Here is a 25,130-nt window from a genome sequence, read left to right as displayed (position 1 = left end):
TCAACTGCAGTGCATAATCGTTTTGAAACCTCTCTGACGTTAGAACTCAGAACATTGCAATCTATCCGCCTCCAGCTTGTTTCTTCCTCTCTCTAGAAGCATGGAGGACGTCACTCCAACATTTCTGAAGTTTAAGGGCTAAACTACAACAGGAGGCAGGCATGGAGGCCGAAAAAGCCATGATCCACTGCAAACTCTGCCTGACCGACTGTCCTGAGCTGGAGACCAGCACACTGCAGTCTTGTAACTGTGTGTTCTGTGTGCAGGTAAGAGCATTGCTGAATAAATCTATCTTCATGTTCAAAACTGAAGTGTGTTGTCAGGCGACAGAATATGTAGTTGCCGCTATTACATATGTAAGTACTAGTGTTCACAAACATCTTGCAATAAGCTGGTGTTTATCTTTAGCTGTGGTCTGGGTTTTTAGCACAAGGTTGAAGTGAAAGGAAGAAATACTGTAAACAATACACAATAGTGTTCAGTCTCGCCGAGCGGGGGATATTTTCTTTCACATGCCGTTTAAGATTAGCCAAATCTAGCTTGTTCCTCTGAAACAAATCTCGTGGGTCAGACTTACAAATCATTTGTCAATCAGTGTGGTATTTTTTTTAAAGTTAAAACATGTTCTCCTATTGTACTCCAACTTTCATTCAACAATTGATTCCCCTGAAAAACATATAAAAGTTAACTGAAATAAAATCTAAAAAAAACTATATGAAACTGAAATAAAATAAAACCAAAACTATATATATAGACATTAAAAAAGGCACAAAAAACTAATAAAAATGGCTAAAACAAAACTGCCAAAACTGTGTTGAAAATTAGAAAAAAATATATATATATATTAACAAAAACCTTAATAGTATTACATGATAACACACACACGCAAACTCATCCAGGCACATTAAAATTACTAAAATGTTGTAATTGTGGAATAAGAATATCTGTTTGTCTAACCAATGGAAAACGGGGGGAGTGTTGGGGAAAAAAAAAACTGTGTGTGTGTATATATGTATATATTAATTCAACAGTTGCTGAAAAGCATAAATATTGCTAATACTTTATCAGAGTAGTGTTTCATTCTGAACATTAATCATCCTGACTAGGGATATTATAGTTCATGAAAACAAAAAGCAACAAAAAATTGCATTACTTGAAATAAAAGTTAATTGAAAACAACTTTTTTTTGTTATGGTACCATTTTACAATAAGGTTCCATTAGTTAATGTGTCATCTAACATGACAATACATTGACAAACAATGAACAATACATTTGTTACAGTATTCATTAATCATTCATTAATCTTTGTTAATGTTAATTAATGAAAATACAGTTCATTGTTAGTTCATGTTAATTCACAGAGCATTAACAATTCTGATTGGTCAGTCACCACATTCCAAGGTATGTTATTCCCAGATAACAACCCGTAATAAAGCATTAAGCCCCAAGAAGTCATGGTTTACAGTGAATTTATAACAGCTAAGGGGTGTTATTAGGCACGACGTGAAGCTGTTATAAATGTACTGTAAACCACAGCTTCATGGGTCTTATTGCTTTTATAAAACCGTTATTCCATCTACGTAGTACGGTTTCACAAAATAAAACACAGCAAATAAAGTGTAACGATATTTAAAAAAAAAAAAAAAATTATGCCAAACAGTGTAGTTCCTCAGAAACGGTTGTGGTTGCAACAAAGCAGTTGCCGAGCAACACACAGATGTAAACAAAGGTGTATGTTTGTAGAGTAATTTACAACAGCTTAGAACGCAGCTCAGCCAATCAGATTCAAGGACGGGAACTTATCCGTTTTCGCGTTGGGGTGCTGATGAGCCTCTCAGGCTTTATTCTGCATTAACAACTGGCTGGATGTACATTATCCCTTACTTAACAAGCACAACTTTTGATTTTAATAATGCCTTAGATGATGTTGTAAATGTAACTATACCTAAGTTTAATAAATGCTGTAGAAGTATTGTTCATTCTTAGTTCATGTTAACAAAGGTAGTTAAACCTAATTGTACCATATTTATCCCTTTCACACGTGAGTTTAAAATATTCTAGCTGAGCCACCAGAGTGAGTTTTTTTTAGGCGACCGTTATTTAGAACGTATAGCCTTATTGTTTCCATGGCGACGCGTCGTGTTTGTCACGTGACACAACGCAGCCACAATAGCGCTGTATGACACATGTATCACTTTTATATAGTTTTTCCCTTTTTATTATTAATATTCACAAACGTACTCACTGTATTATGAAATATCTGATATTCCGATTCTGAAATATGTGCAAGTAAATGTATTTGGAGGTTTAAACACTTTTATAATGAGCGTGTTACATGATCTATGCCGAGTGATGGGCGCCGCCATGTTAGTTCGCGCTGAATCCGAGCTGTGGGATTTACAAAACGCAAATTCATCCTCTCCTCCCGAAAAACATTAAAGTAAGTCTCTGGTGAGCTTGGAGAAGAGCAGAGTAAACTTTATAGTTACCTACACAATGTGTATATAATATCAATAAAACATGTCGTCAGATAACATTTGTAAGGATATTTATTGCCGCTTCCATAGACATCGGCATGTATTTTGCTATAAATTAACTATAAATGCATCGTTTTACTAGGAGGTATGTGTATGCAAATGTCTGGTACCTAAAATAAGCAGCATATGGTTAAAAACACGTAATAGTTGCGATAATGTGACAAGCGCTCAGCGCGTCGGATCTGGCTCAGCACCAGCCGAAGCGCCAAAGCAGATTTGAATTCAGTAGTTGATCACGTGACGCGCTGAACGTCCGAGTCACACCGGTGTGATCGTACGCTCCAGGGACCAGCCAAGAATGATCACACCGGTGTGATCGTACGCTCCAGGGACCAGCCAAGAATGATCACACCGGTGTGATCGTACGCGTGAAAGGGTTATATACAGTGTTAAGGAAAGTTACTTTTAAAAGTAATGCATTACAATATTGAGTTACTCCCTAAAAAGTAATTATGTTACTTAGATGCTTTTTATGGAAAGTAATGCGTTACTTTACTTTTGTGTACTTTTTAAAATGGGCAGAACTTGCTTATTTGTTTTTAATATAAAACGTTCTATTTTTGGCAAATGTAAAAGCCTTTTCACACCAAAAGCCTCAGGCTTTGAGAAAAGTAAATTCACGTCTGTACAGTAGACCGCAGAAGGAATAAAATGTCAACTCATTATTTAACATATTTAATTATTGCAGGTTTGTGTCATATTCTGAGTTGAATTTCAGTGTTTTTATTTATTTTGAGGAATACTGATTCAGTTTTTTGTGAGTGAGATGACTTAATGCATGTTCACATTTATTCTAGAACTAACATCTTACTCCCGATTTCTCTCAACATGGGGACAGGAGAGCTTTTAATCAATAAATGGGGGAAAGTAACTGGCCTTACTTATTTGATAAAAGTAACTCAGATATTTTTTGTCAATTAAAAAGTAATGCATTACTTTACTAGTTACTTGGAAAAAGTAATAATATTACGTAACTCACGCTACGTGTAATGCGTTAGCCACAACACTGTTTATATATATAGAAATCACAGCTCTGTTGTGTTTGTAGTGTTTAAGGCAGTATGTCCAGCTGGCTATTCGGGGCGGCGCAGGCAGTGCCATCACCTGTCCTGATCCGGCCTGCAAGAACACAGGAACTCTGCTGGACTCTGAGGTACTTTTGTTTGTCTCGCTCTCTGTTCTTCTTTCTCAGTCAACAGCAGTTTCCAGTTCCGCAGATCACGTAACATATATTGACTCTGCAAACACTACTGTTGTTTACAATGATAATACAGAAATTCTTCCACTACCAGACATCTATTTTAATTACTTTTCTAATCAGTTAAACTTACGATTTGCCTTCCGAACAACAACAGTAACAAAAAGTTAGGTTTGGGGTCAAAACTGTTTAAAGCTGTCTCTTACACTACAGTATGTTCACCTAGGCAGCATTTATTTTATTAGAAATACATTTAAAACAGTAATATTGTGAAATATTATTACAAATTAAAATATTTTTTTTATTATATGTAAAAATGAAATTTATTTCTGTGATGCAAAGCTGAATTTTCAGCATAATTACTTCAGTCTTCAGTGTCACATGATCCTTCAAAAATCATTCTAATATTCTAATTTGCTCAAGAAACATTTCTTATTATCTGATGCATTTTTCAAGATTCATTGATGAATAGAAATTTCAAAAGAACAGCATTTATGTGAAACATCTTACACTTTTTTTTATCAATTTAATTCATCCTTGCTAAATTAAAAGTATTAATTTCTTTTAAAAAGACCCCAAACTTTTGAACAGTAGTGTAAATTAACAGAACAACCACTCTAGCAACAAAATTAGCCTTAACCTTAGCAACTGCAAAACAATGACATGGCAAATTAAAAAAGATCAAATGTGAACACAAAGAGCTTTGATGAAATTTGTCTGGACTTGTTTAGCCTAAATGTTCATTTCGCTTTTGGTTGCCACAACAATAGTCTCAACAATGGCTTTATTTATCATGAATGTTTTTCCATCACTTCCAAATGTTTCCACAAGTCCTCAATGATCCCCCCTCATGATCTTAACCAACCTGCGTTGTTTACTAATGCATCATAAATCAAAGTACAGTGATTCAACAGTGATATAAATATTATACCTGGCGCCATGACTGTGGTCTCTGGAAAGCTTTGTTCTGACACTCAGATGCTTCATATAAATGCTAAATCATCTACATGCTACTTTTTTGACCTCATTTGCATTATTTAAGTCTTTTTCTTGTCATATAATACAACAATATCTACTCAAATCAATATCAAATTTATTAATTTGCTATCATGTTTGTATGTCAGGGTTTATTTCACAATACTGACCAGGTATAGGACCACAAACCCAGTCATAAGGGTACATTCTTTTGAAATTGAGATTTGTATAATATCTGAAAGCTGAATAAATAAGCTTACCATTGATGTATGGTTTGTTAGGATAGGGCAATATTTGATTAAGATACAACTAGTTGAAAATCTGGAATCTGAGGGTGTAAAAAAAATCTAAATATTGAGAAAAAGTTCTTAGCAATGCATATTACTAATCAAAAATTCAATTTTGATATATTTACAGTATGAAATTTACAAAATATCTTCATAGAACATGATCTTTACTTAATATCCTAATGATTTTTGGCATAAAAGAAAAATTGATAATTTTGACCCATACAATGCATTGCTGCCTATTGCTACAAATATACCCGTGCTACTTAAGACTGGTTTTGTGGTCCAGGGTCACATATTATCTCCTACAAATGACCTGATTTGTTAATCTAATGTGCTATTAGTGTGCAGTTCTGTAGCTAAAACATGACACGTTCCAACATGACCTGAATATAAATTCTTTCTTTGAACAGCTCGCATTGTTTGCCTCCAGCGATCAAGTCAAGCTCTATCAGCGGCTCCGATTTGAAAGAGGTACGTGCTTGTCTATGTACATGTATGCATGTATTAATGTGCTGCTTTCCATAATCACTCTTGAAGGATAGTGTTACTGTAACCATCCCTGAAAATTCTAGAGGGAGTGTGAAAGGCAGAAACAAACAGTTCTAGATAAGTGTTTGTGAGAGGCATACTTTTAGGCATACTAGTCTTTTTATGTCAGTCAGTGGTTATTGTTTTTGCTATATTGTGTTGTTTCTATCTCTAGTTTAAAATATAGCAATAGAAAACTAGATAAAAAAGTTTGTCAAGACAAACTTTAAGTTGGCTTGAGAAAGCCGGAGCAGAAAGTTTAAAAAGTTTAAGAAGTTTTAATGGTTTTCAGTCTGAAATAGTTTGAAGTTTAAAGTAATTTTAAAAGTTTAAAGTCTGAATGTTTTGAAGGTAATACAGTCTCAGATAGATAGATAGATAATGATTAGCAAGTCACTAGTATGTTTTTAACATGATTAGGAAGTTGCTAGCATGTTTCTAGCATCGTTAGGAAGTTGTTAGCATGTTGCTAGCATGTTTATAGCATGATTAGCACATTTTTAACATGTTGCTAGCATGTTTTTAACATGATTAGCAAGTTAGCATGTTTCTAGCATGCTTCTAGCATGATTAGTAAATTGTTAGCATGTTTCTAGCATGGTTAGCAAATAGTTAACATGTTGCTATTATGTTTATAGCATGATTAGCAAATTGCTAGCATGTTTCTAGCATGATTATAACATAGTTAGCAAGTTGTTAACATGTTTTCAGCATAATTAGCATGTTGTTAATGTTGTTAGCATGATTAGCCAGTTACTAGCATTTTGCTGGTATATTTCTAGCATGATTGGCATGTTGCTAGAATGTTTCTAGCATGATTCTGTCATAGTTAGCAAGTTTCTAGCATGTTTTTAACATAATTAACATGTTGTTAGCATGATTAGCCAGCTACTAACATGTCACTAGTATGATTAGCAAGTTACTACCATGTTGCTAGTCTGTTTCTATCATGATTAGCAAGTTGTTAGCATGTTGCTAACATGTTTCTAACATGGTTAGCATTTTGCTAGTATGTTACTAACATAGTTAACAAGTTTCTAGCATGTTTTTAGCATAATTAGTGTGTTGTTAGCATGATATTAGCATGATTAGCCAGTTACTAGCATGTCACTTGCATGATTAGCAAGTTACTAGCATGTTGCTAGTCTGTTTCCAACATGATTAGCATGTTGTCAGCATGTTATTAACATGATTAGCCAGTTACTAGCATGTTGCTGGTATGTTTATAGTATGATTAGCAAGTTGCTAGAATGTTTCTAGCATGCTTCTATCATAGTTAACAAGTTGCTAGCATGTTTTTAGCATAATTAGCTTGCTGTTAGCATGATATTAGCATGATTAACCAGTTACTAGCATGTTACTAGCATGATTAGCAAGTTACGACCATGTTGCTAGTCTGTTTCTATCATGATTAGCAAGTTGTTAGCATGTTGCTAACATGTTTCTAACATGGTTAGCATTTTGCTAGTATGTTACTAACATAGTTAACAAGTTTCTAGCATGTTTTTAACATAATTAGTGTGTTGTTAGCATGATATTAGCATGATTAGCCAGTTACTAGCATGTCACTTGCATGATTAGCAAGTTACTAGCATGTTGCTAGTCTGTTTCCAACATGATTAGCATGTTATTAGCATGATTAGCCAGTTAGCATGTTGCTAACATGATTAGCAAGCTATTAGCATGACTCTAGTTGCTAGGCTAGGCTTGGCTAGTGATAGATAGATTTGCATTTAAAGAAACATGCACGAAAACAAAAAGTTTCTGCTTCCACTCAAAATAGGCATTTTCAAAATGATATAATTAATGATCTGTGGGGTTTTTTGAGCTGAAACTTCACAGACACATTCTGGGGACACCTGCAACTTATATTACATATGTAAAAATGAGTATTATAAGTCTTATTTAAACATGACTTGATAGCTTCCCATGTCTGCAAATGTGAACTTTTTCATGAGCTTATGGTCAGTCATTGTATATATTAGAATTCGTAAAGTTATGACTACAGCTGAAGTATGAGTGTGCTGCGTCTTCTCTAAATCAGTTCATGTTGCTGGTTTGCGTCTGCCAGGGTCCAGCTCAACGTTTATAGAAGAACCGTAAACAATGAGCTTATTCAGACAGCAGAAGCTGTGGGATTTTCTTCTTCCATTGCCTCTGTCTGCATCTGAACTGCTTCCAACATGTTAGGAATCGTCTAGACTGTCTGTGGTGTCAGAGTAAACTGTGACTTTAGTATTCGCAGAAGATGGCAGGAACGTTCCGGAATTGTGATTGCTGACAGTAAACCTCAATAAAAAACTATCAATGAGGAAGTGAATTTTGCAAGCAAGTGAATTGGCTTTGCCACATCTCCATTTTTCTTTATTGCTTAAAATGTTTTTCCTCAATCTTTTCTTCGCTCTCTTTCAGGAGTTCAGTTAGACCCCAGTAAGGCTTGGTGTCCCATGTTGGACTGCCAGGCCGTGTGCAGTGTGACGCCCGGAACCGAAGGCAAACCGGTTCCTGTGCCCTGCCCCGAGTGCCATGCCGTCTTCTGCTGCGGCTGCAGGATCCCCTGGATAGATGGACATTCCTGCTCCCAGCAGCAGCCACTGATGGAACCATCAGCAGACAGGTCAGTTTGATCGATTTACCACTGAACGAAACAAGTGTTTATTATTTAATTCCATAACACCCCTGTTTAAATGTACTCTGTGTCGTCTGTGCAGTGCACTGAGCAGTGCTGATACTGATGCAGCCATTAAACAGTGTCCAATGTGTGGCGTCTACATAGAGCGCAATCAGGGCTGCGCGCAGATGCTCTGCAAGAGCTGCAAACACACGTTCTGCTGGTACTGCCTACAGAATCTGGACGTAAGTGACTCTGGGTGTATGCAAATGTTGTGCCACCAACAACATATTACAAAAGTACCATGAGTTTCAGTTACACATTGATGTATATTTTTGGTCATAGTATCATGATTCAATTATGGTATTAGATACACATTGCACATATGCTGTGGGCACACTGTGTTTTTTGGCAAGACAATATATGTGTATAATAATAAGAAAAAGAAGAATAAGAGTAAGAATAAGAATTGTTTTTATTATTACAATCAATTAAAATTAGAACATATTTAATATAATTTAACATGAAAATTAATACAATTAAAAGTATCTATTAAATTATTAATAATAATAATAGATAAATATTTCATTAAAAATCTTACACATTCTATGCTAATATAATAATAATAATAATAATAAAATTAATTCTTTTTATATTAATTAAATAATATAATGATAATTAATTTTCCATTTTAATAATAATAATAATAATAATAAAAATTTCATTTGTAATAATCAATTATTTATCATTATTACAATCATTTATAATTTACAACCCAGTTATAACAATTGAAAATGAAAATTTATAAAATATTCATAAATATCTGTTGATAATATTAATAATTGTTATTATTATTATTACAATTATTTAAAATTAAAAAATTGAGTGTTATAATAAAAAAATGTAATTAATAATATTAAAAGTGTCTATTAAATGAATAATAGACACATATTTTATTCAATATTTTATTACATTTCCAAAAAAAAAAAAAATTATTTTTCAAATAGTTCAATTTAATATAATATTAATTATAATATCAAGGCCTCGTAGACCTTTCCCGATCCCATCCTCCCTCTCTCCTGCCCACTCACTTACCTCTACTGTCCTGTCAAAGAAAAATGGACCCCCCGCCACCCAAAAAATGTATTATTTATTATTATTACAATCATTTAAAATGAAAACATTATTATATTAAAAGTGAAAATTAAAAATGTATTATTATTATTGTCGTTACAATAATTTAAAGTCAAACATCATTATAATTGAAATTAATAAAATAATTATAAATATATTTCTAATAATAATAATAATACAAAACAATAATAATAGTTATTTTAACTACAATCATTTAAAATAAAATATGTAATATAATTAAAAATGAAAATTAATAAAAATAAACATATCTATTGAGAACAGCTAAATAATTCATTTAATATTTTATGAAAATTCTAATATGATAATAATAATAAATAATAATAATAATTATTTTTTTTATTCAATTTTAATATAATATTAATTTTCAGTTTTAATAACAACAATAATTCTCAATTGTAATAATCAGGTATTTATTTATTATTATTATTATTATTATTACAATAATTTAAAATTAAAACATTCATTATTATAATTAAAAAAATTAAAATTAATAAAATATTCATAAATATAATAATATATGAATATATTTATTTAAATATTATATTACATTTTATAATAATGTCTAAAAATATTAATTCAATAATATAATATTATTTTTCCATTTCAATCATACTAATAACAATAACAAATTATTATTATTATTATTATTATTATTATTATTATTATTATTATTATTATTATTACTATATCTTTCTTTGTTGTGCCATTTGTAATTTGTAAGCTATGTATCATTTGTCTTTTGGATAAAAGTATCTGCTAAATGAATAAATGTAAATGCCCCTATGGTTACAGGGCGATATATTCCTGAGACATTATGATAAAGGACCGTGCCGAAACAAGCTGGGACACTCCAGAGCTTCTGTCATGTGGAACAGGACACAGGTTAGCTGGAAGGCCAATTTGCATTGGTGTTTTTCCATTATGTCAGGCATTTACTAGTTTCAAAAGTTTTCCAGAGCACTTTTAGAAAGCACCCATTTAAATTTATAAATTTTCCTGCTTTTTATCAGTAAAATTAGACTGTTAGTATCATCTTACTCACATGCAGTAAGATCCTGCTTAAGTTTCTGCTCAGACTTCTCATCTTTTGTGTTGTTGTGATGTGTTTAGGTGGTCGGTATACTGGTGGGCGTCAGTATCATCGTGCTAGTGACGTCACCACTGCTGCTGCTGGCCTCTCCCTGCATCCTGTGCTGCGTGTGCAAACCCTGCCAGGCAAAGAAGACCAAGAAAAAGAAGAAGAAAGACAAAAAGCCATCAGATTCCACCGCATAAGAGAACTCTTAATAATCAACATGTGTAGCATCCTCCACGTGCCAATCCTAAGTCTCGCTAACCAGGTGCACAAGTGCCTCATTCTCAGTGCCTGGTCATTTCGGTGGATTTATTTTGCCTTCAGGTGCATTATGGGAAAAAGAAGCATGTTGTTTATTGAGTAAACAACATCTGAATGGCTCTTTCTCCACTAAGCCAAAACATTTGTTCATGTTTGCTATAGAGGTTACATTATACAAATATTCATAAACTGCAGCAATGCATTCAATTCTTTTCATTTCCATGTAGCGCTCCAGACCAAAGTCCCTGCTGTTTTTTTTTTCTTGTGTACTATAATATGTAAATACTGTATTTATGAGTCTGGGTACTGTCCTGTGTTCTTTTTACATTTGATTTTTCTGCATCAGATATTTTATAACCTCATTATAATAAACTAAACACCTGAGCAGTGAAAGTGACTAGTTTCCGTTTGTAACATTAACATATACATTTCAATTTACACCACATTCGTCATATTTAACAAAAGAGGCTGTTTGTCCTCTCCTAGGCCCGGTTTTACAGACAGGGTTTAGACTAAACCAGGATTAGGACATTTAACTAATTTTTATAAACTTGCTTAGAAAAAAACATTACTGTTGTACATCTTGAGACATAACAATGAATCAGTCAGTGCAAATTTCTTTCAGTTGAAACAACTTAGATTTACATTTTAGTCTAGGACTAGTCTTAAGCCTTGTCTGAAACTGGGGGAATGACAGTTATTTCAGTACAGGTCGATTATTTTTGTTTCAGGGCTCATACTCTAGTAAAACAGCATGAATAAGAAAGCATTTCTCACAGAAAACAATTGTTGTATTGTACTATATTTCTGGGGAAATTTACAAAAGAGTTCCTGCTTAATAGTGAGTCATAGTGAATACGCCTGGTTCATATGTTTTAACATTTTTTAAATATTTCAGTGTAAAACGCCTTCATTTTCATTTTAAAACACACACCTTATTCTTTAACTATAGAGAAATAACAATGTACAGTAAAGGGTGAAACTGATTTCACTATAAACCAGTGTGTTCATAATTTAGATAATACATTAAAAATACTATTGTAAGACACACCAATATGCAATATCAAGCAGCACAACAAGCTGTTTTGTATAGCTAAAAATGGCTGGACACAGATGAGACCGGAATGACGAAAGGAAAATGGACAAATGTTAATGTCATGGTAAGATTCAAGAGTCAAAAAGAGCCTAACATTACCTGTACTAAGAAAAAACCCTACCACGGTAATTTCTGGACAATTTCCGTAGTAGGATGTTGAATGTAATTGCATTTCTTCGTATGGGTCTTTAATCTTGTCTGTAATTTTGTTCCGAGTTAGATTAAAATTGGAATTATTAGAGTTGGGGTACTCGGACTCGAGTCCGGTCTCGAGTACAATTTTTAGGCGACTCGGACTTGTCACGGAGTCGGATCAATTTTTACTCGGACTTGACTCGGACTCGAGCCTTTCGGACTCGGAAAATATCCCGAGTCCGTCCGAGTCCAGAGACAGTTGACGGAAATGTCACTGACTCGATGCATTATCACGAAAGTCTTGTCCAGTAGGCTACTTGAAGCCGACGGGTTTATGTGCGCACTAGAGATGCGCGGATGAGCTCAAATTTCACCCGAATCCGCAGCTTCAAATAAATGATCCGCCCGCACCTATATTTTTCTGATTTAGATAACCGCACCCGATGGTCGTTTACGATTATTCTAATTCTTAGTTTTGCATGATGATATGATGAATGGATGGTTCATTTTTAACAGCAGATTGATTCAGCTGATCTGCACATCGCTGCACACTTATATAAGCTTAATCGTTCGTGCTTTTGAGCCAAATCCGCGCTAAAAAGAATAACGTTAACTGACATCTGGACGTGACTCTCCGCAATCTCTGATGAAATCAATTGGGTGTTTGAACGTCTACTGGATCCCTGGACAAAAGCTTACAGGGGTTCACCCAGTTTAAGAAATTTCAGATCATAAAAATCTAATTAATTTCATTTTTAAGGTATTGTTTTCGTTATAATGCACTGATTCAAATTAGTAATCAATAATTGTTAATTTTACAACAGTTTTTATAGGTCCAAAACCATCTTGTGTGTGCATGACTTTCTAATAATTAAATGGCCCATCATCAATTATTCCTTATATAATGTAATTTATTGTAATTAATGTAACTATAAATGCATTCAAAAATAAAACAGGTGTGAGTTTGCTGTGACTTATGGAAAGTATAGGTACACTGTAAAAAACAATTTGTTGAGTCAACTTAAAATAATTTGTAACCTGGCTGCCTTAAAATTTTAAGTTCAGTCAACTCAAAAAAAGTTTATTCAACTTGAAATGTTAAATTATACTACATGACAACTTAGATATTTGAGTTGAATCAGCTTAAAATTTTAAGGCAGCTGGGTCACTTACCCATCTGTTAAGTTTAGCAAACACAAATATCTAAGTTGTTACTTAGTACAACTTAACATTTCAAGTTAACTAAACTTATTTTAGTTGACTGAACTTAAAATTTTGAGGCAGCAGGGTAACAAATAATTTTAAGCTGATTTTTTACAGTGTAGGGCTTTATACACAGTGTGTGCCATTGTAAAGACTAGGTTTATCCTTCACAACCTCATTTTCATTCAAGAAAAAAAAAAAGTCATATACAACCCAAAACACACACAGCCACAATCAGAAATAAAAGAGGTGCTGCAAGAGGCTACATGTTTTCTCTTAAGGTCCCATTCACCAAGATACCTACTCCTTTACCCCCACCCTTGAATTTATACATTTACTACATTGATGAATAAAGTCAAGTCCGGCCCTATAATTTTTTAACATTCTAAAACCTGTTTCACAATACATAGATCAGCCATAACTTCTGTTGCATCACTTTAAGTTTGCTAAGCAGAGCATGGACACTTATGATGTTGTGAAACTTATGAGAGATGTTGTGAAATCAAAAATCAAAATGGCAAGATCCACTAGAGGTTTGCTTTTCTTACATTTCAATTGACATTGCATTGTTCTATTTGTAAAGGTTAAAATCAGGGGTGCCCAAACTCAGTCCTGGTCCTTGGTTTAGCTCCAACTTGCCTCAACACACCTGCCAGGGGGGTTTCTAGTATGCCTAGTATAAGCTTGATTAGCTGGTTCAGATGTGTTTAATTGGGGCTGGAGCTAAAATCTGTAGGACACCTCCCTCCAGGACCGAGTTTGGGCACCCCTGGGTTAAAACAATGTTAAGATACTGACAAACAGTAGTGTTTCCTTGGACTCGGACGGACTCGACTCGGACTCGGCCCTTTGGGACTCAGACTTGAGTCCGACTCAGCCCAATTTGGACTCGGACTCGTCTCGGACTCGATTGGTAAAAGACTCGGACTCGACTTAGGTGGACTCGAACCCAACACTAGGAATTATTATTAATTTGGAACAAAGTCAACAGTTCTGTAGTCTGAAATGATGCCATTATTGGGTACAAAGCAAAAAGAGAGGGAGAGAGACACCGTGTGGTTACAGGTTGAACTGCAGACATTGATTTGTTTCAAATTTAGAAAAAGTTATTAAGTATGTGAGTTAGAGAAACACGAGTTTAAAAGAATGCTGGATTTTTTTATTTTTTTGAAAAATCCACAGGGTTTAACTAAATAAATGTATGATTAAAATAAAAAATGCAATAAAACAAATGAATAAAAAATTAATTCAATTTTCATGCTTTAATAAAAAATGTAACAGTAATACTTTTTTGTAAGAAATTAAGTCACTTCTAATAAAGCTACCTGCATTATCAGAGCATATTAAAAACAAAGTTAAATGCTAAAATGGTCAAATAATTTTCTTAGCTCTTTTTAATGTTGTAAAATATTTTTTATGCATCAAACACAAGCTCCTCTAATGTAAAAACTTAATATATACCACTGTTTGAATACACGCTTTATTAGTATTATTTTTAATAATAATAAAAGTCATTTGATTTCTCACCGCGTTATTAATGCATGCAGCAAAATATGTCTCTCCTGCTGCAGAGCTTCTATGGCTTCCAAACAACCTCATAGAACATTCAGTGTGTCAGTGAGTAATTATGATTGTAAAAGCATCTTCTTGACGACACACTCGACTGTGAAGAAGACCAAATGAAAAGGCCAAAGTCTTTCAAATACACAGATGCTTGAGATGCACAACACAGCTGGCCAGGATCTCACATGATTACAGTCATTAGACGGTGGTGGAACTGTCCTTTGGAAAGAGTTGCAAATAAATAGTGTGTTTATAAAGTTTTTGGGTAAAAATTCATGCCATTTCACCCTAAAATCAAATCATTATCAATCTAGTTTTTATTTATTTATTTTCGGTCATTATTTTTAATGCATCCAGTTTTTGTTGTATTTAAAATATTATTATTAATTTAATATACATTTTTATTTAAATAACCATGAATTAAAAGTGAGACATCAGAATATATCAAATACATACACAAGCATGACTTTGGTGAAAACCTAAACAAACAAACAAACAAACAAACAAACAAACAAAAAACTAGTTTTATGCCTTATTTTATGGTGTGGGGTCAAGGTTCTCTTTTATCAGCATGACATTATGCCATAAGCTCTCATTTCACATTTATTAATTAAGTATGCTACACTTAGCATAGGATCTGTTTTTTTTTTTTCGTATAAATTACACTATTCTTTTGCCAAAAATGTGTCTACTCTGTCCTGCATGTACTACACCAACACTTGGTTGTATTACCTGATCAAGGTAACACAATGATACTTGGTTGTATTATTTGTTAAAGTAATCTCTTCTGCATATCAAGGCTGCTTTTATTTGATCAAAATACAGAAAAACAGTAATATTGTAAAATATTATTGCAATTTAAAAGAATATATATTTTTTTATTTTAATGTATTTTAAAATATAATTTATTCCTGTGATGCAAAGCTGAATTTTCAGCATCATTACTCCAGTCTTAATTTTCACACGATCCTTCAGAAATCATTCTAAAATGCTGATTTATTATCAATTTTGAAAACAGTTGTGACTTTTTATTTATTTATTGGAACCTGTGATACTTTTTTCTTTCAGGATTCTTTGATGAATAAAAAGCTTAAAAGAACAGCGTTTATTTAAAATAGGAATCTTTTGTAACAATACACACTACTGTTTAAAACTTTGGGGTCAGTACATTTTTTACTTTCTTTTTTAAACAGAAATAAATACTTTTATTCAGCAAGGATGTGTTAAATTGATACAATATTGTTAGAAAAAAATTGATTTTGAATAAATGCTGTTCTTTTTTATTTAGTTTTTATTTATTTATTTTACTGTCATTATTTTTATGGCATCCAGTTTTTGTTGTATTTAAAAAGTCAATATTTTCAATGTTGATTCTCAGATTATATTTGTTACATTTTTATTTAAATAATCATGAATTAAAAGTAATACATCAGAATGTATAAAATACATACACAAGCATGACTTCAGTGAAAACCTAAACAAACAAACAAAAAACTAGTTTTATGCCTTATTTTATGGTGTGAGGTCAAGGTTCTCTTTTATCAGCATGACATTATGCCATAAGCTCTCATTTCACATAGTGCCACTTGTTTTTATTAATTAAGTATGCTACACTTAGCATAGGATCTGTTTTTTTTTTCGTCTAAATTACACTATTCTTTTGCCAAAAATGTGTCTGCTCTGTCCTGCATGTACTACACCAACACTTGGGCTGGAATCATAAAATTATTTTATCTTTTTTTAAATGTTACGTCTGTGTTACTCAATTTGTAAGAGTTAAACTCCGCCTTTTAGTGTAGCTTGTTTTTTTATTTTTATATTGGAATGCAGAAAAAAACACTATATTATATAACAATTATAATAACATTATTTGCGTTTATTACACCTGGGAAAACATTTCATTATTTATTCCCCCCAATGTATAAGCCTCAATACATGTTTACCACTTTTTAATACGACGTGCACTTTTAGGACTACGTTAAATAACTCGTAACATCTGCCAAACGCTACCTTTCAGTGACATCACATCATACTGCAGTCCATTCGCCAACCAGCAGCCTTGGATTGGCCAATGGCCAGATAGCGTGAGCTCTGCTCACCGAATACTCACACCTGATTGGCTCGTTCTAAACAGCGGAGGCGGGACGCTCCCGTCTACAAACTGCAAGAGGATCCGCGCCCTCATTATCATAAATTATTCAGCATCACCTAGAAGCGTCGCACCAGCTCGAGTGCACTCAAGTGTTGATGTTATACTTACTTTTTATTTATGATTATTTATAATAAGAAGCTTTTCAATTAATTCATGACGTAAATTATTTTGAAAAACGGATACTTTTTTTCCTCACAGTTTTTGTATGGAACACTAACTCTTAAGTATTTTCCGTTCACCTGTGCTTGTCTTTTGAGGCTGCGTTTACATTTTTGAACGTCATAAGGCTGTCTTATTTTCTTTTTTTTTTAATAATATTGAACTGATTTTCGACATGTGGACCTTTCTTGGAATCGCAAGTTTTACATATATCTATAAGAAATGCGATGCTCTGGTGAGTTACGCGCCCAGAGAGCTGGTCGTGGCCGCGGTCCTGTGCGTGTCCGTGGGTCTGATGGTCACCTGTTTCGGCTTTCGCGGACAGACGCTCAAAGCGCCTCAATTTCTCCAGATGCCTCTCAAACTCTTGACTTCGTTCCCTCCGACCAAAAAACTCTTCGCCAAGTCCAGTACAGACAGTTGTAGTCGCTCTTCTAAGAAGGTGAGTATTTTTTATTTATTTAAATGTAGTTGAGCATTTAGTTTCCATGTAGTCAGTGTTGGGGAGTAACTAGTTACAAGTAACGGAGTTACGTAATCTAATTACTAAATAAAGGTAACTGCAATCTGTCATAGCTACTGAGGAAAAATGTGTAATTAAATTACAGTTACTTATAAAGTTTAGGACACAAAATATGACATGATTGTTCGATAACTGTTTTATTTTCTATTTGGGTTTATGTACACTACCGTTCAAAAGTTTGGGGTCAGTACATTTTTATTGTTTCTTTTTTTTTTTTTTTAAGAAATTAATACTTTTATTCACCAAGGATGTATTAAGTTAATAATTAAAAGTTTATTAAAAGTTAATAATAAATAATTTACATTGTTATAAAATATTTATATTTTGAATAAACACTGTACTTTTTAAACTTGTTATTCATGAAAGAATCCTGAAAAAAAAAAAAAAAAAAAAAAAATCACAGGTTCCAAAAAATATTTGGCAGCACAACTGTTGATATTATCCAACATTGATCATTCTAATAATAAATCCGCATATTAGAATGATTTCTGAAGGATCATGTGACACTTAAGACTGGAGTAACAGCTGATAAAAATTCAGGTTTTCATCACAGGAATAAATTCTATTTTAAAGCATGTTAAAATAAAAAACATTATTTTATATTGTAAAAACATTTTGCAATATTACTGTTTTTTTCTATATTTTTAATCAAATAAATGCAGCCTCGATGAGCATAAGAGACTTCTTTAAAGACTATTACAAGTCTTACTGACCCCAAACTTTTGAACGGTAGTGTATATGCTTTATTTTTTTAAGATTGACTGTTTTTATTTATTTATTTATTTTTGTACATGCCATTGTTTCCTGTCATAGCTATGCAAATAAAAGTAATTAAAAAGTAATCAAATGTAATCGGTTACATTACTATAATAAAGTAACTGAAATACACTACTTGTTACATTTTAAATAGGGTAACATGTAATCTGTAACTTATTACATTTCCAAAGTAACCTTTTCAACACTGCATGTGGTCTATTTCAAGCTATTAATATGATCACTGGAAATATTTCACCACTAATAACGAGTCATTACGAGAGTTATGTCGTAAAAACTAGACTGTGCAATCTTTTTTTTTAAAGACTGACTGATTGATTTATTGATCAGTTCAGTCATTTTTTTTAAATTGTTGCGTTTCGTAGATGAGAAACATATTACAGACTAGTATTTTATTTATTTTTTTGAAACATAAAAACCTATATTCATTCTATTACATTATAATACAAGATACTTCAAGTGGTCCACAGAGAATATATGTAAAAATGTTTTTATGGTTTAAGTTTTAAAATGTATTTAGTATTTTTAATGACATTTCTAACTATTAATTATTTTTTCAAAAAGTAAATATTATTTACAAAGTTACATTATTATAATACTCATTTTTCCATCTTCGCTCTTTCTAACTAGAGAGATGTAAAGCGAAAGAGGGCGACAGACAGTCAGTCCGGTCAGGCAGATGATCCAGAGGTCGTCATAGTGGGCGCTGGTGTGCTGGGGTCAGCCATGGCCGCCGTTCTGGCCCGGGATGGCCGGAGGGTGACAGTGGTGGAGAGGGACATGAAAGAACCAGATCGGATAGTAGGAGAACTTCTTCAGCCAGGAGGCTGTCGGGCACTCGAAGAACTTGGGCTGGAAGGTACAGATATTCTGTATCTTTCTATTAAATGCATGCTCATTAAAATTCTCCTATCATATTTTCATATATATTTTAAATATATAATAAATAGACCCAGTGATTGTGCTTGTATTGCATAGATCTAAAGTCACATATATTAAATTGCACTTTTCAGCTTTGCATCTCATATTTATAAACTCACAGTCTTTTGTTCATTTCTGTTTGTCTTCTCCCAGGTACTGTTGAAGGTCTGGACGCCCATGTGGTGCACGGTTACGTAGTCCATGACCTGGAGAGCCGAACAGAGGTGGAAATCCCGTATCCAGAGCAGGAGAACAGCATTCGCGGTGGACGTGCTTTCCATCATGGACGCTTCATCATGGGACTGCGTCGAGCTGCTCTCGCTGAGCCCAAGTAAATACCTGACACAGTTTATGAATGTAACGATGCCTAGGTGAAGAATCTGGGGACTGATGGATCTAATATCATGTCATATTTGCACAGCGTGAAGTTTGTGGAGGGAACGGTGACCAGCCTGGAGGAAGAAGATGGTTGTGTGACAGGAATTCAGTACAGGGAGAAGGACTCGGGCATGATCAAGGTAACACACTGATACTTGGTTGTATTATTTGTTAAAGTAATCTCTTCTGCATATCAAGGCTGCTTTTATTTGATCAAAAATACAGAAAAACAGTAATATTGTAAAATATTATTGCAATTTAAAAGAATGGTTTTCTATTTTAATGTATTTTAAAATATAATTTATTCCTGTGATGCAAAGCTGAATTTTCAGCATCATTACTCCAGTCTTCATTTTCACACAATCCTTCAGAAATCATTCTAATATGCTGATTTATTATCAATTTTGAAAACAGTTTTGACTTTTTATTTATTTATTGGAACCTGTGATACTTTTTTCTTTCAGGATTCTTTGATGAATAAAAAGTTTAAAAGAACAGTGTTTATTTAAAATAGGAATCTTTTGTAACAATATACACTACTGTTTAAAACTTTGGGGTCAGTAAATTTTTTTACTTTCTTTTATAAACAGAAATAAATACTTTTATTCAGCAAGGATGTGTTAAATTGATACAATCTTGTTAGACAAAAATTTATTTTGAATAAATGCTGTTCTTTTTAACTTTTTATTCAGCAATAAAAACCTGAAAAAAGTATCAAAGGTTCCAAAAAATATAAAGCATCGTAACTGTTTCCAACATTGATAATAAATCAGCATATTAGAATGATTTCTGAAGGATCATGTGATACTGAAGACTGGACTAATGATGCTGAAAATTTAGCTTTGCATTACAGGAATAAATAATATTTTAAAGTACATTAAAAGTGTTATTTTAAATTGCAATAATATTTCACAATTTTACTATTTTTTCTGTATTTTTGATTAAATAAATGCAGACTTGATGAGCATAAGAGACATCTTTAAAAAACATTAAAAACTGTACTGAACCCAAACTTTTGAACAGCTGCGTGTATATAGTATTGGTAAATAAATTATAGATATTCAGATTTGCTCTGGCAGTCAGATTTTCTATGCTACAATTTTACTCTCTCTTTCTCAGGAAATCCACGCTCCTCTGACTATAGTTGCTGACGGATGTTTCTCCAAGTTCCGTAAGAATCTGATTTCTGGGAAAGCTAAAGTTTCTTCTCATTTTGTTGGATGCATAATGAAGGTAAATATAAAATATTGCATATTTCTGTTAAAAATTCCTAAGTAACACAGTGATTGATTGTGTTGTGATGTTCTCTTCCAGGACTCTCCTCAGTTCAAGCCCCACCATGCAGAGCTGGTTCTAGCTAATCCCAGTCCAGTGTTGATCTATCAGATCTCCTCCAATGAAACTCGAGTTCTGGTGGACATCAGAGGAGAGATGCCTCGAGACCTTATGCAGTACATGACGGAAAAAATCTGCCCACAACTACCAGGTATTGGAGTTTGATTGGAAATAACCTTATTGCTAACAGTTTACTCTTTACAGTGCACATCAATGCAACTTAAGCATTTAGAAAACACAATGCTCACAAATATGTGTATTTTGCTTAAACAGAGCACTTAAGAGAGCCGTTCACGTTGGCACTGCAAAATGATCGCTTGAGAACTATGCCCGCCAGCTTCCTGCCACCCGCACCAGTCAATAAACAAGGTAAGTTATGTTAGACCTCAATCCACTACCAGTCGAAAGTCACAGTTTTTCAAAATACAAATTTTTTAGAACGTAATTAATTCCTGTGACAACAAAGCTGAATTTGCAGCATCATAACTCCAGTCTTCAATGTCACGTGATCCTTCAGAAATCATTCTAATATGTGACCCTTGACTACAAAATCAGTCATAAGTAGCCCGGGTATATTTGTAGCAATAGCCATCAATACATTGTATGGGTCAAAATTATCGATTTTTCTTTTATGCCAAAAATCATTAGGATATTAAATAAAGATCATGTTCCATAAATTTCCTACCGTAAATATATCAAAACTTATTTTTTGATTAGTAATATGCATTGCTAAGAACTTCAAAGGCGATTTTCTCAATGTTTCTCAATATATGTCTTTTATGATCAATTTAATGCAACCTTGCTGAATAAAAGTATTAATTTAATTTTGTTTTAGAATCTTACTTACCTAAACCTTGGGAATAGTAGTGTATTTCCACACCAATATTAAGCAGCAACAATGATAATAATAATAATAATTTCTTAAGCAGCAAATCAGCCAATTAGAATGATTTCTGAAGGATCATGTGACACTGAAGACTGGAAAATTTAGCTTTGCATCACAGAAATAAATTAAATTTTAAAATGTATTTAAATTGAAAAAATTTTTTATCAAATAAATGCAGCCTTGGTGAAAAAAGAGACTTAATTCCAAACCTTTGACGAGTAATTTTCTGATTAAGGCATGAAAACTTTAAAATGTAAATGTTGCATTAAACTGTGACAGTTACAATAAATTTAGCACTGGATCTCATAATAGTTTTAACAACCCTAAAATTCCTGATCAGGTGCACAGTGAAATGGTGCCGTTTTAAGTGTTGCAATTGCTGACCCACCTGTCCTCCATTAGGGGTTCTGCTGTTGGGCGATGCGTATAACATGCGTCATCCTCTGACCGGCGGCGGCATGAGTGTGGTGCTGAATGACGTCCGCATCTGGAGGGACCTGCTCAAGAACATCCCAGATCTCTATGACAATACAGCTGTGCTCCAGGTAACATCTGCAGTTACAATGACCTGAAAGTGTAAAATTAGATACCTTTCTAGTGCCAGTAATTGCTGCTCCTCAGTGCACATTAAATCAAAACAACATATTTAACATCAACTAGTGGGTTGCCTACATACTGTAGGTAGCATAAGATGGACAGTAAAATGTGACCCTGACCACAAAAACAGTCTTAAGTAGCACAGGTATATTTGTAGCAACAGCCAACAATACATTGTATGAGTCAAAATGACTGATTTTTCTTTTATGCCAAAAATCATTAGGATATTATGTAAAGATCATGTTCCATGAAGATATTTTGTACTTAATTTTTGATTATTAATATGCTTTGCTAAGAACTTCATTTGGACAACTTTAGAGGTGATTTTCTCAATATTTAGATTTTTTGGCACCTTCAGATTTCAGATGTTCAAATAGTTGTATATTGTCCAAATGTTGTCCTATCTGAACAAACCAATGGAAAGCTTATTTATTCAGCTTTCAGATGGTTTATGCATATTAGATTAGGCATAAAAATTCACTCTTAAAAATAAAGGTTCCAAAAGGGGGTTTTGCAGTATTTGATGTTCCATGGATTTTAAAAGTTCTTCATGGAATCATAGATGTCAATAAAGAAGCTTTTTATTCTTAAGAAGTAGGCTGTAGACAGTAAGGCACCTCAAGAGGTTTTGGAACAGATTGCGTTGGATGAATGTTTAAATGCCACTGTGATCATCATAGCAGATTTGAGAAATGAAAAAATGGGCAATGAAGACTGTTTTCATTGTCAGGCAAAGAAGAAATTCCACTGGGAGCGGAAATCATCTCACTCGTTCGTGGTAAACGTCTTGGCTCAAGCTCTGTACGAGCTGTTTGCTGCGACCGACAGTAAGTGACAAAACACTTTCTTAAACATTTTGGTTTCACAGTTGTAAAAATCATAAAGTTCACAACTCATTATATCTAAAACATCTGTTTATTTTCAGATTCGCTGCACCAGTTGAGAAGAGCCTGTTTCCACTATTTCAAGCTTGGCGGAGAATGCATCAACGGACCGATCGGCCTTCTGTCTGTGTAAGTATTAGCAAAGAATCTGCTATTGAGAACTGTAAACATCAGTGCGTCTTCCTCTGGAACTTCCACTAATCTGTTTTTTGTTTCCTCAGATTGTCTCCAAAACCCTTTACCTTGATCGGTCACTTTTTTGCTGTGGCATTGTACGCCATATACTTCAGCTTCAAATCTGAATCCTGGCTCACATTACCACGAGCGCTGGTCAACAGCATAGCCATCCTGTACAGAGCCTGTGCCGTCATGTTTCCTTTAATTTACTCTGAGTTACAATACCTCATTTACTAGGAAGGAACTTCTTTCAAACTGAAAAACAAACTGATTTGATCAGTCGCCAAATGCGACACATCTATCACTCTTGGCTACATGCGAATGCCTCATTTTCTTTGGGGAAAAAAAGATTCATGTCAGACTCAACACTGCACAAGGAACAAGTCTCAGATGAGGAAATGCATATGGTGTCTGATATTAATAAACAAAGACCTTGCCTTATATTTTCATACACTAATGCGCTAAGTGCTAACGCTATTGAAATTTGCCTTAACCTGCGGTTAAATGAGGGAAAATCCTGTGCTTTATTTTCAAGTCAGCATGAATTTTATGCAGCCTGACATGTTTCAGAGAAACGTGCATGAGGGAAGTAAATCTGGTCAATTTTAATTTCTTCTGAGTGCAAAATAAGTTAATTCATAAAGATTAAACCACTAGGCTGCTTAAATTGTAAAATAGTGTGTATATTTTAGCTGTTTTCAAAACATGAAGGACAATCAGTGGAACTGCATCTCATCTGCAGCTGAAGCACTTGTTTTCCTCACGTGCATTGCTATATTGCAGTTTCAGACTTTTGTGTCCATTTATCATGATTTTCACATGCGGCCTTCCATTATTATTTTTGCCTTTCTGTGTTGTTTTCAAGCCAGCATTCAGTGCTGTCACATAAATGACATATGCAACGAATATGGCATTCAGTAGAGTAAAATCATGCGGATATTTACTGAACAGAGGACAAGAGCCTTAATGTGAAGACTAATTTAGCTATGAGTTTGTGGTTTTGTGTTCATAGTATTTCTGGCTTTGTGCACATATAGCCACTCTATGGATTGTTCTTTCATATAATTTATCCTCTTTGTATATTGCCTTTTTTTGGAGTCAAATATAGTTTGAATTATTATAACAGACTGGAATGACCCAGTGACATTTGAAAACCTGTTTTACAGGATTTGTATTATAATATCTATCATTTAAGAGTTTTTGTGGGACAAATAAACACATTTTGTGCAAATTACAACACGTCCACCAGGTGGCACCAGCAGGATGAAAATAGAGTCACTCTGGTCTTGTAAACAAAATAAAAATTTTAAACATGACTTTACGTCTTCTTCAGTGGGTCTGGCTTCGGGTCTCATCCACATGCTTAGCTATACAAAACAGCTTGTTTTGCTGCTTGATATTGCAAATTAATGTGTCTTACCTAAATTGTTTTAATGTATTATCTTAATTATGAACCCACTGGTTAGTAGTGCAAACAATTTTACCGTTTACACAAGATTACACAAGTAAATGGGTTTAGTTAGTGTCTCATGCCATAGTAAAGTTATCGTTTTGTTTTGAATGAACGACCAAAATGATATATATATGTATATATACACACTTTATTTTTCTGTAAGAGTGGGCGCGGCCATTTGTAAATTTTAGGGGTCTGACTTCCAGGTCCAGCTATTTTTAACTGTACAAATGAGCTCGTTTTGCGGCTTGTTATTGCAAACT

The 25,130-nt window shown here is 33.6% G+C and overlaps 2 protein-coding genes across 2 annotated transcripts; both read left to right on the top strand.

Moving 5' to 3' along the window:
- The first annotated feature begins 100 nt into the window (after positions 1-100).
- Positions 101-11,024, top strand: rnf144b (ring finger protein 144B). The gene is given in 8 exon segments (XM_051131623.1): positions 101-139; positions 141-266; positions 3,587-3,691; positions 5,412-5,472; positions 7,942-8,146; positions 8,241-8,385; positions 10,088-10,177; positions 10,406-11,024. Coding segments are annotated over 8 exon segments (936 nt in total). The 3' UTR covers positions 10,571-11,024.
- Positions 11,025-16,832: 5,808 nt separating this feature from the next.
- sqlea (squalene epoxidase a) lies at positions 16,833-24,730 on the top strand. Its single transcript, XM_051132047.1, has 11 exons — positions 16,833-17,381; positions 18,867-19,095; positions 19,311-19,488; positions 19,579-19,675; positions 20,655-20,768; positions 20,850-21,021; positions 21,144-21,239; positions 22,159-22,301; positions 23,084-23,180; positions 23,279-23,366; positions 23,459-24,730. Exons 1-11 carry the CDS (start codon positions 17,115-17,117, stop codon positions 23,649-23,651), a joined length of 1,674 nt encoding a protein of 557 aa, XP_050988004.1. The 5' UTR covers positions 16,833-17,114; the 3' UTR covers positions 23,652-24,730.
- Positions 24,731-25,130: the final 400 nt, after the last annotated feature.

This window comes from Labeo rohita, chromosome 16 (assembly GCF_022985175.1).
Source record: "Labeo rohita strain BAU-BD-2019 chromosome 16, IGBB_LRoh.1.0, whole genome shotgun sequence".
Classification (NCBI taxonomy): Eukaryota; Metazoa; Chordata; class Actinopteri; order Cypriniformes; family Cyprinidae; genus Labeo; species Labeo rohita.
The sequence above is the reverse complement of the archived record's forward strand: the minus strand, read 5'-3'. Positions and strand labels throughout refer to the sequence as shown.

Bases quoted from the DNA above. Each gene is read 5' to 3' on its own strand.
- sqlea (XM_051132047.1), top strand. From the start codon at position 17,115: ATGTGGACCTTTCTTGGAATCGCAAGTTTTACATATATCTATAAGAAA. The intron at 19,676-20,654 runs GTAACACACTGA...TCTCTTTCTCAG, and splicing joins AGGACTCGGGCATGATCAAG to GAAATCCACGCTCCTCTGAC. The intron at 20,769-20,849 runs GTAAATATAAAA...GTTCTCTTCCAG, and splicing joins TTGTTGGATGCATAATGAAG to GACTCTCCTCAGTTCAAGCC.